This window comes from Spinacia oleracea, chromosome 3 (assembly GCF_020520425.1).
Source record: "Spinacia oleracea cultivar Varoflay chromosome 3, BTI_SOV_V1, whole genome shotgun sequence".
Lineage (NCBI taxonomy): Eukaryota > Viridiplantae > Streptophyta > Magnoliopsida > Caryophyllales > Amaranthaceae > Spinacia > Spinacia oleracea.
In genome coordinates this window covers 24365575-24379320 of record NC_079489.1, presented here as the reverse complement: position 1 = coordinate 24379320, position 13746 = coordinate 24365575, and the positions used below count along the sequence as shown (strand labels likewise).

Genomic DNA, 13746 nt, shown 5'->3' with positions numbered 1-13746 from the left:
GCAGTCCCATCGCCATGGTTATCGGAAAACAAATGTAGGTAGTGTTCTCTTCCCCTGAATTTGACTTATCTTATCTTATCTTATTGGCCCTGAACTTATCTTATTTTATCTGAAATTATTGACCCTTATCTTATCTTATCTTATTGACCCTTATCTTATCTTATCTTATTGACCCTTATTTTATCTTATTGGAACTTATAGTATTACCTTATGTAATATTTACCTTATCTTATCTTATTGACCATGAAATTATCTTATCTTATCTTATCTTATTAACCTGAACTTATCTTATATTATCTTATCTTATCTTATCTTATTGACTTTTATTTTATCTTATTTTATATTATCTTATCTTATTAGACCTGAAATAAGTTAAAATAAGATGAAGGGAACAGAGCCGTAACGTTTGTTTTTCAAAGTGGTGTGTCCGATGGCAAACGTTGTACGCTTATAGCAGCCCAGAATCCTCATTCAAGACGATACTAAGTTTATGTAATTTTCTCACGTGTAAAAGTGTAAGAGTTAGTAAAGTTCATACTGGTAATTTCAATTTAGTCTTTAATTTTTAATTCTGGTCGTTTTAGCTTGTGTAATTTTTTTTTTTTTTTAACATTCATTATAAATTTATAATTGGCATAACTTGACTATAGGAGGTGTACATGTCGGTGGATGGTGGAATATAGATAACCGTGGTGGTTGATTTAGATATATATAGGACTATAGGAGGTGTCGGTGGACGGCGGAGCATAGATAGTTGTGGTGGTCGATTTAGATGATGGTGGTTTATGGTTGCAGAAAGGATATTTGCGAAGGGGTATACAATAGGGAAAAAAAGATTGATGGATACGTTTGAGACATTTCAGTCATTTGCGAGGTTACAGTTGATAAAGATGGACAACCTTCAAAAATATGTTTAGCACTTTTACATTATATTTTTTTTTTTGCTTTTTTAGATGAAACAATTTGATTTTCGGCATATTCATATAATATACTTTGACTATAAATTTATAATTTATAATTAAGAAAAAATATCATCATGTTGGGTTTTGTTATAATGGCCTCATTGTATAGATTTATAATATCAACTTTTATAAATTTATCCATTAATAATAGATATTAATGGTTGAAATATTGCATTGATAAACGGGATAAAAAATTGCGTCGTCTAAAAAAGGAAGGAGAAAGTATAGGTTAGCGCGTTATACTAGTAAAAAACAAAACAAAAGATTGATTACTTTAACGGATAACTGTTTGGCGCCTTGACGGGTATATTGCATTAGATGCCGTTTGTTAATGATTTTTTGTACAGTTTTATAACGACTATTACATAGATTCTGAACTATTTAATAAACCCTTCCCTGAATTTCCGTTTGTTCTTTTTGTATTAGACTCTAAAATATACATTAACTTTTTCCCCTCAATTTTAAAATTACAATTGTCGTTTCCTCATCAGATGACCACCCTGTTAAATGGCTTTTGGTCGTGATCTTTTCATAGACCTCTGTTGCCATATATGACTATATGAGTATATACTGTTTCCATTCATCAAAACTCTGTAAATCGCATAACTAAGACAAAAACTTAAAAATATGAGTTCTTAAAGTGTGGCATGTTATCGACTTTGAACTTAAGCTTGATGAGATTTAGGAACACGTACTTAACGGTCATAATAGAAAGTAATATCGTAGACCATACATGGTGTAGACGTGTAGTTTATATATGAAAGCAAGCCATACATCCTATTAAAAGAGAAGATAGATTACCTAACACCTTCTTAGGTTACTTCTTAGAATTCCTATAATCAATTAAATGATATTCCATGAAACACAACTTGTAAAACTCTCCCAACATAACTTTTTACCGACTATTTATCGTACTAGTAGTAATAGTTTCCCACAATTGTAGTTCATCCCTATTAGAATGGAATTGAAAAGAAAATACAGTAGGAATTAAAATCAAATCAAAAGATACCTCATCATAGTGCAAATTAAATTTCCACATCACAGAAGATCTTGTAACAGTCAACACACTTAAGTGTGACATAAAAATAAAAACAAAAATAAAAAAGGGCTAAAATTAAAAAACAAGGCGCCAACTTTAATCTCTTTAGCTTATGACTTATGAGCCAAGCCAAATTGAGAACACACTCACATGCTTCAACTCATTAACTCTCACACACTACTCATTTTTTTCTCAAAAAATAATACTTAAAAAAATAATTAAAATAAAAAGATTATTTTTTTTCAAAAATAAATGAATAAATAACTTGTTAGAGAAGAGGGGAAGCTCTTTGTTTGGACCAGTCCTACTGCTTCTGCTTCACCTCCCATTGTGTGTGTTTCTTTCTCTCTCTAAAAACTTTCTCTTTCTAACTCTGAAATAGAGGAAGTAGCAGTGTTTAATCAGAAACAAGTTTTAATGTCCACCCACCTTCTTCAGAACTAACCACCCTTTCCCTTTCTGTTTCTCTCTCTATCACTTTCTCTCTCCAAAAACCAACAAAACCTCATTTGTTTCCTCTCATTTTAGTGTGAACAGTACAGCACATTTTCCCATTTCGTTTCTATTTTACTTCTTAAATTCTGTTATTTGCAGCAGATCTATTTACCAAATTTAAGAACAAGCAAAGATGAGCAAAGAAGAGTTCTTGAAAATTCAGGTTAAAATAATACTCATTATTTTGATTTTCAGATTATAGCAATCATTTTTTTTGTTACCTTTTGAGACTAATTTTAATGGGTTTTTGTTGGATTTCAGACTTGTGTTCTTAAAGTGAATATACATTGTGATGGTTGTAAGCAAAAAGTTAAGAAAATCTTGCAGAAAATTGAAGGTATATTTTGGTCTCGTTAATTCTTCTTAAATTCCTTTCTTTTTTTTACTTTATTCTTTTCTTGCCTCTCAATTCTCTAGTTATTACTCACTCGGTGTCGCAGTCCGGATGTAGATGTCACGTTACTAGTTTAATTTCAATTTACACTATCAACTCGACTATTAATTATGGACCAACGGAGAGACTTATTAATTAATTTTAATTACCCAAGTATATTTGTTGATTTAATTGATTTTATTTGAAACAGGGGTATATAAGTTAAGCGTAGATGCAGAGCAAGGGAAAGTGACGGTTTCTGGAAATGTTGACCCAACCACTCTCATCAAGAAGCTTAACAAGTCGGGTAAACATGCAGAACTTTGGGGAGCTCCCAAACCAAACAATAACAACCAGCAAAATCCGTTGAAAAACGCTGATAATGGCGGCAAAGGCGGTAATAATCCCAATCAAAACCAAAATCAAAACAAGAATCAGAACATAAAGGGTGGCGGTGGTGGTGGTGGTGGGGCTCCTCAAAATCAACCGAAAGGAGGAGGTGGTGGAGGCGGAGGAGGTGGGCCACCGCAACCAAGTCCACAACAGTTGCAGCAAATGCAGCAGCAACAGTTGCAACAATTGCAGCAACAAATGAAAGGGCTTGGGATGGGAGATCTGAAAATGGCGCCTCAATTTCAGGGGATGAAGATGCCGCCGATGAAAGATAATCACCAGCAACAGCCACAGCCTCCGCCTGGTGGCGGGAAGGCTGTGAAGTTTGTGCCGCCTCTTGAAGATGACTTGGATGATGACGAGTTTGACGATGATGATGATTATGATGATGATGACTTTACAGATGATGATGAGTTTGATGATGAATTTGAGGATGCGGGGAAGATGAAGCCCATGAGTTTGGGTGGTGGAGGTGGAGGCGGTGGCGGTGGACCACCGCCGAATATGATGATGAATGGTCCCGGTGGTCCCGGTGGTGGGATGATGAATCCTCAGTTGATGAATGCTATTGCTCAGGCGAAGGCGGCAAATGGCGGGGGTAATGGTGGTGGGATGATGAATCCTCATCTCATGAATGCCATTGCTCAGGCGAAGGCCGCTGCTGCTAGTAATAATGGTGGCGGGGGTGGCGGAGGAGGTGGTGGCGGAGGTGGAGGCGGCGGCGGTAATAATAACGGTAAAAAGGGTGGTGGAGGTGGAGGAGGAGGAGGTAATGTTCCAGTTCAGGTGAATGGGGGTAAAAAGGGGGGAGGTAATGGAAACAATGGAGGAAATAATAATCAAAATCAAGGAGGTGGTAAACAAGGGGGTGGTGGTGGTGGTGGTGGTAAACAAGGAGGTGGTCCCTTGCCTAGTGATTCTAAAAATGGTGGCAAAAATGGTAATAGTGGGCAGCAGCAAGGTGGGGGCGGTGGAGGAGGTGGTGGTGGAAATATGATGATGATGAATGGTGGGGCGAAGAAAGGTGGTGGTGGGATGAATGATGGAGGTTTACCACCTAATCATCATGGCATGGGAGGAAACGGAATGAATAATAATCCAAATGCAGGGTTCAATCATGGTATGGGGGGCATGCCTGCTCATCATGTGGGTGGTGCCCCCAACATGGGCCATATGCCACCCTTAGCCCAAATGGCTAACATGCAAATGGGCCCTATGGGCTCAATTCCGGCCGTCCAAGGACTACCAGCTGGCACCACGGCTAACGTCGGACCCACCTACTTCCATGGGGGCCCACCGCCGGAAATGATGGGCCCCAACCCCGGTAACCCGTACCACCAGCAAATGTTAGCCCAAATGATGATGAACCAACAACGAGCCAATGGGAACGAGCGGTTTCAGCCCATGATGTATGCCCGACCACCACCGGCAATGCATTATATGCCCCCTTACCCACCACCAGCGGACCCATACACTCACTACTTCAGTGATGAGAACACCTCTTCAAGTTGCAATGTAATGTAATGTGATAAAGCTACTATACTTCCTTGTTTGGTCATGAAATCTCGGTGCACAAGGGTAGTTCTGCTCAAAGGGGGTGCACAATCTTGATAACTTTGATCCAAAACAATTTCCCATATATCATGCAAGAAAAAAAAAGGCCTTAATCTTTAGCTAAATTTTCCATAATTTTACTTGTTAATTTTACTGGTTATTTATAGTCCTAAGTTTTTTTTTTTAATTTTCAGGATTTCAATTATCATAGAGGAAGGGTAACGTTTATATAATATATATAGATATAATTTATATAAAAAGCAAACAAGTTTCTAGTGAAGATGATAATGTAAACTTTTAGGAGAGAATGAGAAGGGGACAGTGTCCTCGTTCAGTGAGATGTTTATATGTGTTTATAAAATGTTTGAAGAAAAAACACCCATTGTCTTAATAAAATGGACCTTCTTTTTCTCTCCAATTCATATGCTATTTATTGTACGGAGTAATGTTATTTGCGATATTTTTAAAAGATGAAATTCGATCTACTAACATTTCAAAACAATAACCATGAGGTAATAACGTTATTACCGATCTTTCTAAAGATATGGAATAATAATAATGCAGATGAAATTTGATCGTCACCATCTCAAAATTTTAACCAGCTAAACTACATAACTACGGAGTTTGTGGAGTAGTCCGTATTTGGCAGCTACCATCATGTTTTCACCAATACAGTGTGGTTTTGTAGCTAGCTTTAACTTGTTTTGGATGGTCCATGTGAGATATCTTTATCATAATAATGATATTGATATATATGGGGGATTTCACTATCTACGTAGTTTCCATTCATTATTGTAATTGAACATTATTATTATATAGGATTATTATGGTGGGTTTATTTATTGAATAATAAAAATGTGGGTAGGGTCTCAATCCATAAGTTGCGCGAAAGTGGATTAATGGCCCCATGTCCCACTATCTTCTTTTAGCTAAAGTGTTTTAGGTAAATCAAACCAATCTATTCCAAAGTTGGTGTTAAGCCTAGCCAGATACTATTGACTACTACTACTACTAAATTACTAATACATGCACTTTTAAATTATAAATTTATGTACGTCCCACGGGCCATGGGATATGATCATCCTTATTCATTATTCCTATATGCTCGATCGATTCGGAATTATTAAGTATGAAGTACGTAGTAAATTATTAGTTCATGAAAATATTTTCTAATATACTGATAATTAGGTTTTAAAACATGCATGGTCAATTAGTTTAGTTGATCTCTAAAGAAGTTTATATTGGCTCCTTAAATAAAAATTGCATCCACGAACATAAAGAGTCATCAAGGAATCCACGAAAAATTTAGTGCCCGGACCTTGGGTAGTTGGGTTTCATTTAAATTGCAACCACTAAATACATTTGCAAGTGACCTAGCTAGACTAACCCTAATTCAAGTATTCGATTTGGGTTCAAAGAGCGCGAATGGTTCGAATGTTCGATAAGTCCTTCGTGCATCAAATAATTGAGCACATCGATTGTGTTTGTCAAGAAGCTTACTCTATGCCTGCCTCAGCTTACTTAAACACCACTCTAATTGTCTATTAAATTTTGAGCTTTAGCTCAATAGTATGATCTACACATGAGAGTTTATGCAATAGACAATTAAATCCTACAAGTGTTAGCCAACATGGTTTTTATTATGGCTTTAATGGAGGGTATGAGCACTCTATAGAAAAACCTACCAAATTTCAATGTATGAGCCGAAGTTTAGTGCATTCATAACCCGATTAACTTTTTTTTGGTTCTACTACGAGGAGTTCTCACCGCCTTCGACGAGTGGACTAATCTCCCGCGGGAGTTTGCATGGATACCTCGGTGGGCAGCATACACTACAAGAAATTGTATTATTAACGACGGGAAATCCCGTCGCGAAAGGCCAATAATCATTGATTAACGACGGGATTTCCTGTCGCGAACCCGTCATAAAAGGGGGCCGTCGTTAATAGAAATCCCGTCGTAAATCCATCGTAAACCCGTCGTAAAAGACATTTGCGACGGCTATTCCTGTCATTGTTTGGTTGTTTGCCCCGTCGTAAAAGGCTTTTGCGACGGGATTTTTGACTCGTCGTAATTAGGTTGTCGTTAAAGATACAAATTCTTGTAGTGATACCTCCCAATTGAGATTTTTTGCATACCCAATGCTCGAACCCGAGATCTTGATCAAGGCAAAAGGTCCTTAAACACTCATGCTAACCTCAATTGGTAATAACCCGTTCAACTTTCAATATAGGTGTATGTGTTCTAACTTACAACAATGACCATTTATTTCTCCGGAAAGAACATGTATATGTTCTATCCTAATATGTGCACCGTAGTCCGTACAACCCAATACTATTTTCTGCTCATTTAGAGAAATAGATTGTCACAATAGAAATTGAATTTCGAGTCAAAAACCCACTTAGTACAACTTGGGCAACTCCATAGTAGAAATAGGAGTAGAAAACAATACAGTGGGAAGAGAAATCAACTTCATAAGACACCGATTTTTATGAAAGAACCTTTAGTGATGTGGCATATGTTTACTTATTAAAATATTCTCATATCATGTTTACCTATTCTGAATTTATGATTTAATTTTAAGAGTTGGACAAATTTACTCATCACTCGAGGATTAATTTAGGTTCTCTTTGACAATTCGTGGACTATGGACCATGCATCAAAAGAACACATGTGCATAAACAAAAGAATATGATACTACGGCAAAACATGCAATATCATGTTTTACTTTTTTATTATAAAAAATCACAATTTATTAAAAATAAAAAAAATATATGTCCATGTTCTTTTTACGACCAGATGTTCTTTTAATTGTATACTAATGTTCTTAAGGTGCACCATGCTCTATGTGCACCATGGTCCACCTTCTAAATTGCGTTCTCTTTGAATATAATGAATTATTGAACCGTTATCACGACGAAAGAGAACTTCCGAATTTTTTTTATCATCATGTAAAGATACAAAAGAAAGATAAAACTACAATAACTTTTTTTTGTTGACAAAACCTACAACATAAGAAAATTAATTACAACCTAAAATTCTACATTTTTAACAATATTGTGCGCTTGATTAACCTCTTCCCTTGGAACTTTCAAGATCGAACACGGTTGAAAAGACTTTCCGTAAACCTTGATTTCCTTAATGATTCCCGTTATGGAAATGTCAACAACATAGTCCCTCCGCAAGCACGAAACAAGAGAAGTTGAGTCAGTATCCACTCGAATTCGCTGAATGCTACGCCACAATAAGCTTTTAATAACGCTTTTCAATGATATTATTTTAAGAGCACTGCTAATTAACAACACTTTTAATAATATCAGCGCTTTTAAAAGCGATGTTAGTCTTGCCTCATTTAGCAACCTTCAATATACAAGCGCTATTAAAGCTCTGTTATATAGCGGAAAATTTTGTGCACCCAACAATTAATTTAATTTAAATTAATTAGTAGCGTTTTAACTAAAACACGCTGGTATTACAGGCGATTTTTAATTTTTGTCGGAATCTTTTTAGTTTTAATGTTTAATCATCAAATACCTGTAATAAAATAATAAATACATTTTATAGCCTGTATTAAGAGTCAAATATATAGGGTTCCCCCCACAAAAAACAGAAAAAGAATATATATATATATATCCAATTTCATTTCTATCATAGATCAAATAAACGTCTCGATGTCTAATAAAACTTAAGATCATATATGCCTAAATTGAATACACTACAAAAATACACACTAGAAACAGAAAAGATGTATCCCTATCATATAGTACTTCTTTTAATTTCAAATCCACACACTAAAATTAGAATGTTGTCATTTGAAAAGGTTAATATGTTAGAACTAGGGCTACCAACACATTCTCTACACCGCCACACATCCCATAACCAATAGCAATGCCAATAAATTTTGATGATCCAGTTATCCTTCGTATGGTGATGTTAGAGCTAGGGCGACCAAAGACAATTCCGTAATCATTCCTTCCACTCTTTATGGCTATTCCATCCACTCACCATTTCATATGTACATGTCTTCAATGCAAACATTGGAGCTTGAATCTGAATGCAAATTCAAGAAAGCTGAGTTAATATATAGGAGGACAAGTTCACTGGTGTTTGAGTCAAAATGGCTTATATCAAAGTTCTAGCAGCGAAACATCTACCTAACTATCCAAGATACAACACAAGTACACAACAGAGGATACATGAAGAACAATAATTTTAACAAAAAAGAAATCTCCTCATGTCAATATATAACAGACACAATTGTAGGATACAAAAGAAAATGGGCAACTAATTAAAGTAAGTGGATTTGTCAAGAAGATACATTAACAGTGCGATTGGATGAGGAAATTTTGAGGAAAAGGGAAGGAAGAGAGTGAAGGATATATGTTCTTTAGGAAGGGGGTGACAGGTTGCATATCGGGTTCTTTGGTTTTATCACTTACTACAGTTCACAATGAAGAAAGTGAATCAATGTTTGATATCCTCAGGTTTTTATATTGGTGTGAGTAATAAACAATACACTGGAATTTTTTTCAAATACCATGTGGGATGAAAAGAAAGGAGACAAGCAGACAACCATGATCGTTTCACAATAACTGTTATTTTTGGAAAAACAAATCCAACAAGTCCACACGAGTTTAAACATGAACCACTTAAAATTAGAACACATATTACAACACACCAAACCACATGCAGACTTCTGTTATGTACCTAGACAAGGACTCTTATATATGCAGAACTGAAAACAGGTTAGGTAAAGACTGGAGCTTTCACTTCTATTAATGTAAAGAAAAGTGAAACTTTTGATTCTACAATGTCTGTACACGGCCAACAGGTGATTAGCCATTTGTTTTCTTCAGGCATAAGCCATGTTGAATGCGTAGTAACTGAGTTCTAAAGAAGTAGACATATACATCGTCTACTATTGCATAATTTCTACATGTGCTGAACACCTGATAATTTGTGCAGAATTATCAGGCAAGGATATGTAAAATCATCTACCATTGCAGAATTATCAGGTGAGAGTATGTTCAATCTCTACTGCTTTTGCATGCATGACTACAATTTTTTTTTACTACCAATGCTATTTGGAAAAGCTTGTAGTTCATGCAATCTGTTTATAATTAGGTGACAGATTCTCACCTATGGTCTTCTATTATTCGTTTCGGAAATATATACATGACTTGATTGAAATCAGAAAGGTAATTTACTTAACTTTTGCTGATGTTCCTAAATTTTCTCACGTTACCTTTTCTTTATATGCTCTAAACACTTGGTGAGATTATAATTTTGAACTTACTAGTACTGCTACTTCTGTTTGTTTTAGTAATACACAAGTACATGTATAGACCTATAACTAGCATGTCTCATTGTCTCCACAACCAAACAAAAATGTCAAGCATCTGAAATTATCAAGTGTCCAACACAAATTTCTTTGACAGAAATTCAAAGTAACTACGATTTATCACAGATCTAAATAAAGACAAGAGTGAAACCTTTACCATTGCTAAAAACTCAAGGTTTGCTGAATTCAAAGTAGCAAATCAAACAGAAAACAACAAGCAGAAGTAGTGGAACCTACCATAAGCAACAACAAACAAATATTTGCTTTTCCAACTGATCACTACTTCAAGAAAGAGGACCAACATCAAACTCCAACATTAAAGAAAGCCATTGAAAATCTCCCACGAGAAGAACATGACGCGTCCATTGAGCTCTAACTTCATCATTTTTTTCTTGATCATAACTCGGAACATTGCAATAATGAAAGTACGACAAAATGAGAAAGTTAAGATAACTAGTAACAACACATAATGTCTAAGCATAATTGAACAAAGAAAAATACAATACATCTTCAAAATTCTAGATAATATTGTTAAATCCAACTTATATTTATCTCTAATTCTGATAGAAAAGACCCAAAGGAAAGAATAATAGCACATAAACAATAGCCTGTCACGATAAGGATACAACATTAGCATCTCCCAGATCAACATATACAAACTAAAGTCTTCCTGGTTCTAGAAACATCTAAATCTTAACAGAAGCCGGTTCCCACGAGAAAGATTATCCTACACATCAAAAACGATATCTTTGTAAACCTCCAAGGCTTCATGTTATTAATTACAAAGCTAAATTTCTAAAAAGCCAATGCTATAAACAGTAATACTATAGGCAAAAACCTTATCATTATTCAATAAGTACCTCGCTTGATCATCACTGTAAATAGGTTCATAGGGAATATAAGTCTTGTCCTGCATAAAACCAAACCACCCTATGTAACCAAACAACTCAATCCAAATAGTTCTATGTATCAAGAAACATGAACTTATTTTTCTAGCTTACTATTGACAGTCTGAAAAAATCATGATATCAGAAAGAATGTCAATTTCTAAGCAACTCATAATTGAGCAGTCTGATAGATCAATTAAGGAAAAAAAATGTGCCACGGTAGTGGAAGAGAATGAGTATCTTCAAGGGCTAAATACAACAAGATGCATAACTGGTCGCTGGGTAATATGAATTAGGGAGTAGAAATGGGTAAATAAACATAAGTATTCTCAGATAATACGCCAAGCTGTAGTGAAGGACTGAATGTCCATAAAACTCCTTCAAAAGTAGCTGATATTTTGGCAAATAGTGAATAGATAATGCACAAACCTCAAGATATTTTTGTGTGGTACTATAAACAGGAACAATGCCATTCTTTCCTCCATCTTCAACAACCAATATTGCGAAGGATCATTCTATCTTCGATCTAAGAGCACACAAATACAATTGTGACTTCAGGAATTTGTAGAGCATCAAACAGAAATACGCAATATATTGTAAAATTTGACAATATAACTTCCAAATTAAACGAAATATAAAGAGAAACAATAAAAATCATACACTCAAACTTTCAACAGTGCATCCAACAAATTCCATCGATTTACATGTTGCACCTGCCACTGATAATTCACCAATTATCTACAAACCAATTAGATATTAGGGTGAGAAATCAATATATGATTACAAGGTTGCAATTGCACAAGCCGAATCAAGAACATGTTGCACTTACTTATAAGATCAAATTCTTCGCAAGCAAATAATCAGGCATTTCTCCATCCATTACAAATCGAAAAGTTGGAGGCCTTTAGGGATAGTGTGTGTTACCCAGCTAAAACCCAAATCCAATTCAACCCCTTAATAGAAAATTTAAAAAAATTAAAAAAAATAAACCCAACAAAACCATACAAGAAAAGGGGGAGATACCTGATAAAATTTACTGGAATCGTGAACCCATTTGAGAAAATCTTTGGCAGATTTCAAGATGACTAAGGCTTTATTTGGTTGGGAGGAATTGGAAGGAAAAGAAAAGAAAGGAAAGGTAAAATAAGGTTTCCTGTATTTGGTACAAATAATTATATGGGAAGTGGGAGGAAATGAAAGGAATTGGAAGGAAAGCTCCTTTACAAAATTTTCACTTTCCTTTCCTTCCAAAATTGGAGGAATTCGGAAGGAAAGAGAAAATTAAAAGCTGTCATTTAGCTTTCCCTTCTCTTCCCTTCATTTCTTTCCCCTAAACCAAACACAGGAAATAAAATCTATTTCCCTTCCTTTCTTTTCCTTTCTTTTCCCTTCCTTTCTTTTCTCTTCCTTTCCTTTACTAATAATGAACCAAATAGGGCCTAAGAGTGATTCAAACGCTTTGACTTGGTAATTCAACCACACACAACAACGAAATATGTACTCCAGATAATACTTCGCCGCCCAGAAATGTTCGTCGGAGAATTCAAAATACGAAAAAGCTCTGGATTTTGATTGAAGGGAACTCTGTCATTTAGGATTTGGGAAATTACGGTTTGAGTCAACTTGGATTGGGTTGAATTCGATTGGAAGTTTGCTCCTTAACTGTGGAAGTCGTGGTGGGAGAATGAAGGAGATGGAGAACGTGGAAAAGAAATTTAGATTTTTGTGGTTTTTTTTTTTTTTTTTATTTTAAATTTTTTTTTGAGAAACTACTATAGCTACTAATCATAGCGTTCAAAGAAAAGCGCTGTATTATTTTAAGAAAAATGAAGACTGCTTCTTTTAGCAGCAATATAAAATAAAGTGTTGTTATTTCATATACTTCCTCCATTTTTGACAAATTTGTCAAAAACAACCTTTTATAACCATTTTTTTTTGCAAAAAACAACCTTTTATAATTTTTTTTTGCAAAAACAAACCTAAAAGTAATTTTTTTTTGCAAAACACAGCCTTTTCCATTTTCAGGTGTTGACTCGCTATTTTCCCCCTTGACTTGGCCGGATTTACTAAGGGCACCCACTTTCCCTCCCTTTTTATCACTTAACCCATTTTGGAGGCAAAATAAAACCCCAAATTCCCTCCCTTTCTCTCTCTGTTCTTCGTCCTCGTTCTTCATCCTCGCTCCACCAAATTGTTTTCCTCTCTTCTTGCTTCATCCTCGTTCTTCATGCAACACTAATTGATTTTCGACACTCAACCACTAATTTTTGGTAAGTTTTGTTCATTAATTTTGCCTAATTTTAATGTAGGAAACTTAGGGTTTTTTCCCCAATTTTGTGAATTGATTCTATTTTGTTGATGGAATTGCAGGACCATGGCACATTTGAAGTGGTTGTGGTTATCCTATAGCAAAGAGGACCGCGTGGACTCATGAAAATCCGGGAAGGAAGTTCGTGACTTGCAAATTATACAATCCCGAAACCGGGCAAAGGGGTTGCGATAAATTTGATTGGGTTGATGAAGGTATACTTGACTGGCAGAGGGATGTTACTAATGTCCTAGTAGCAGAAAAGCATAGGGTTTCAACTGATCTTGCCATTATGAGGAACATAATGACATGTATTGAGCAAGAGAAGGCTAGGCTTGTTGAAGAGGTCGAAATGTTGAAGAAGAACAATGTCATGTTGAAGGTTCATGGTGCC

General features: G+C 35.4%; 1 protein-coding gene and 1 long non-coding RNA gene across 4 annotated transcripts; one reads left to right on the top strand and one right to left on the bottom strand.

The window, feature by feature from the left end:
• Nucleotides 1-2262: 2262 nt before the first annotated feature.
• On the top strand, nt 2263-5096 carry LOC110800392 (heavy metal-associated isoprenylated plant protein 33). The gene is made up of 3 exons (XM_022005698.2): nt 2263-2659; nt 2758-2833; nt 3081-5096. The coding sequence occupies exons 1-3, from the start codon at nt 2630-2632 to the stop codon at nt 4784-4786; spliced, it is 1812 nt and encodes a 603-aa protein (XP_021861390.2). The 5' UTR covers nt 2263-2629; the 3' UTR covers nt 4787-5096.
• A 3344-nt stretch (nt 5097-8440) lies between these two features.
• On the bottom strand, nt 8441-12740 carry LOC110800387 (uncharacterized). Of its 3 annotated transcripts, none has more exons than XR_008930216.1 (7): nt 12068-12740; nt 11874-11997; nt 11705-11782; nt 11474-11570; nt 11018-11067; nt 10395-10884; nt 8441-8866 (listed from the first exon to the last, which is right to left on the bottom strand). It is a non-coding gene; the product is annotated as an uncharacterized lncRNA (long non-coding RNA). The 3 variants fall into 3 exon arrangements; XR_008930215.1 differs by having other exon boundaries at nt 11874-11972; nt 12068-12739; XR_002536613.2 differs by lacking the exon at nt 12068-12740 and having other exon boundaries at nt 11874-12060.
• Nucleotides 12741-13746: the final 1006 nt, after the last annotated feature.

Excerpts from the sequence above, each read along its gene's own strand:
- LOC110800392 (XM_022005698.2), top strand. The coding sequence starts at position 2,630 with ATGAGCAAAGAAGAGTTCTTGAAAATTCAG. Across the intron at positions 2,660-2,757 it reads AAGAGTTCTTGAAAATTCAG|ACTTGTGTTCTTAAAGTGAA; the intron begins GTTAAAATAATA and ends GTTGGATTTCAG. Across the intron at positions 2,834-3,080 it reads AATCTTGCAGAAAATTGAAG|GGGTATATAAGTTAAGCGTA; the intron begins GTATATTTTGGT and ends TATTTGAAACAG.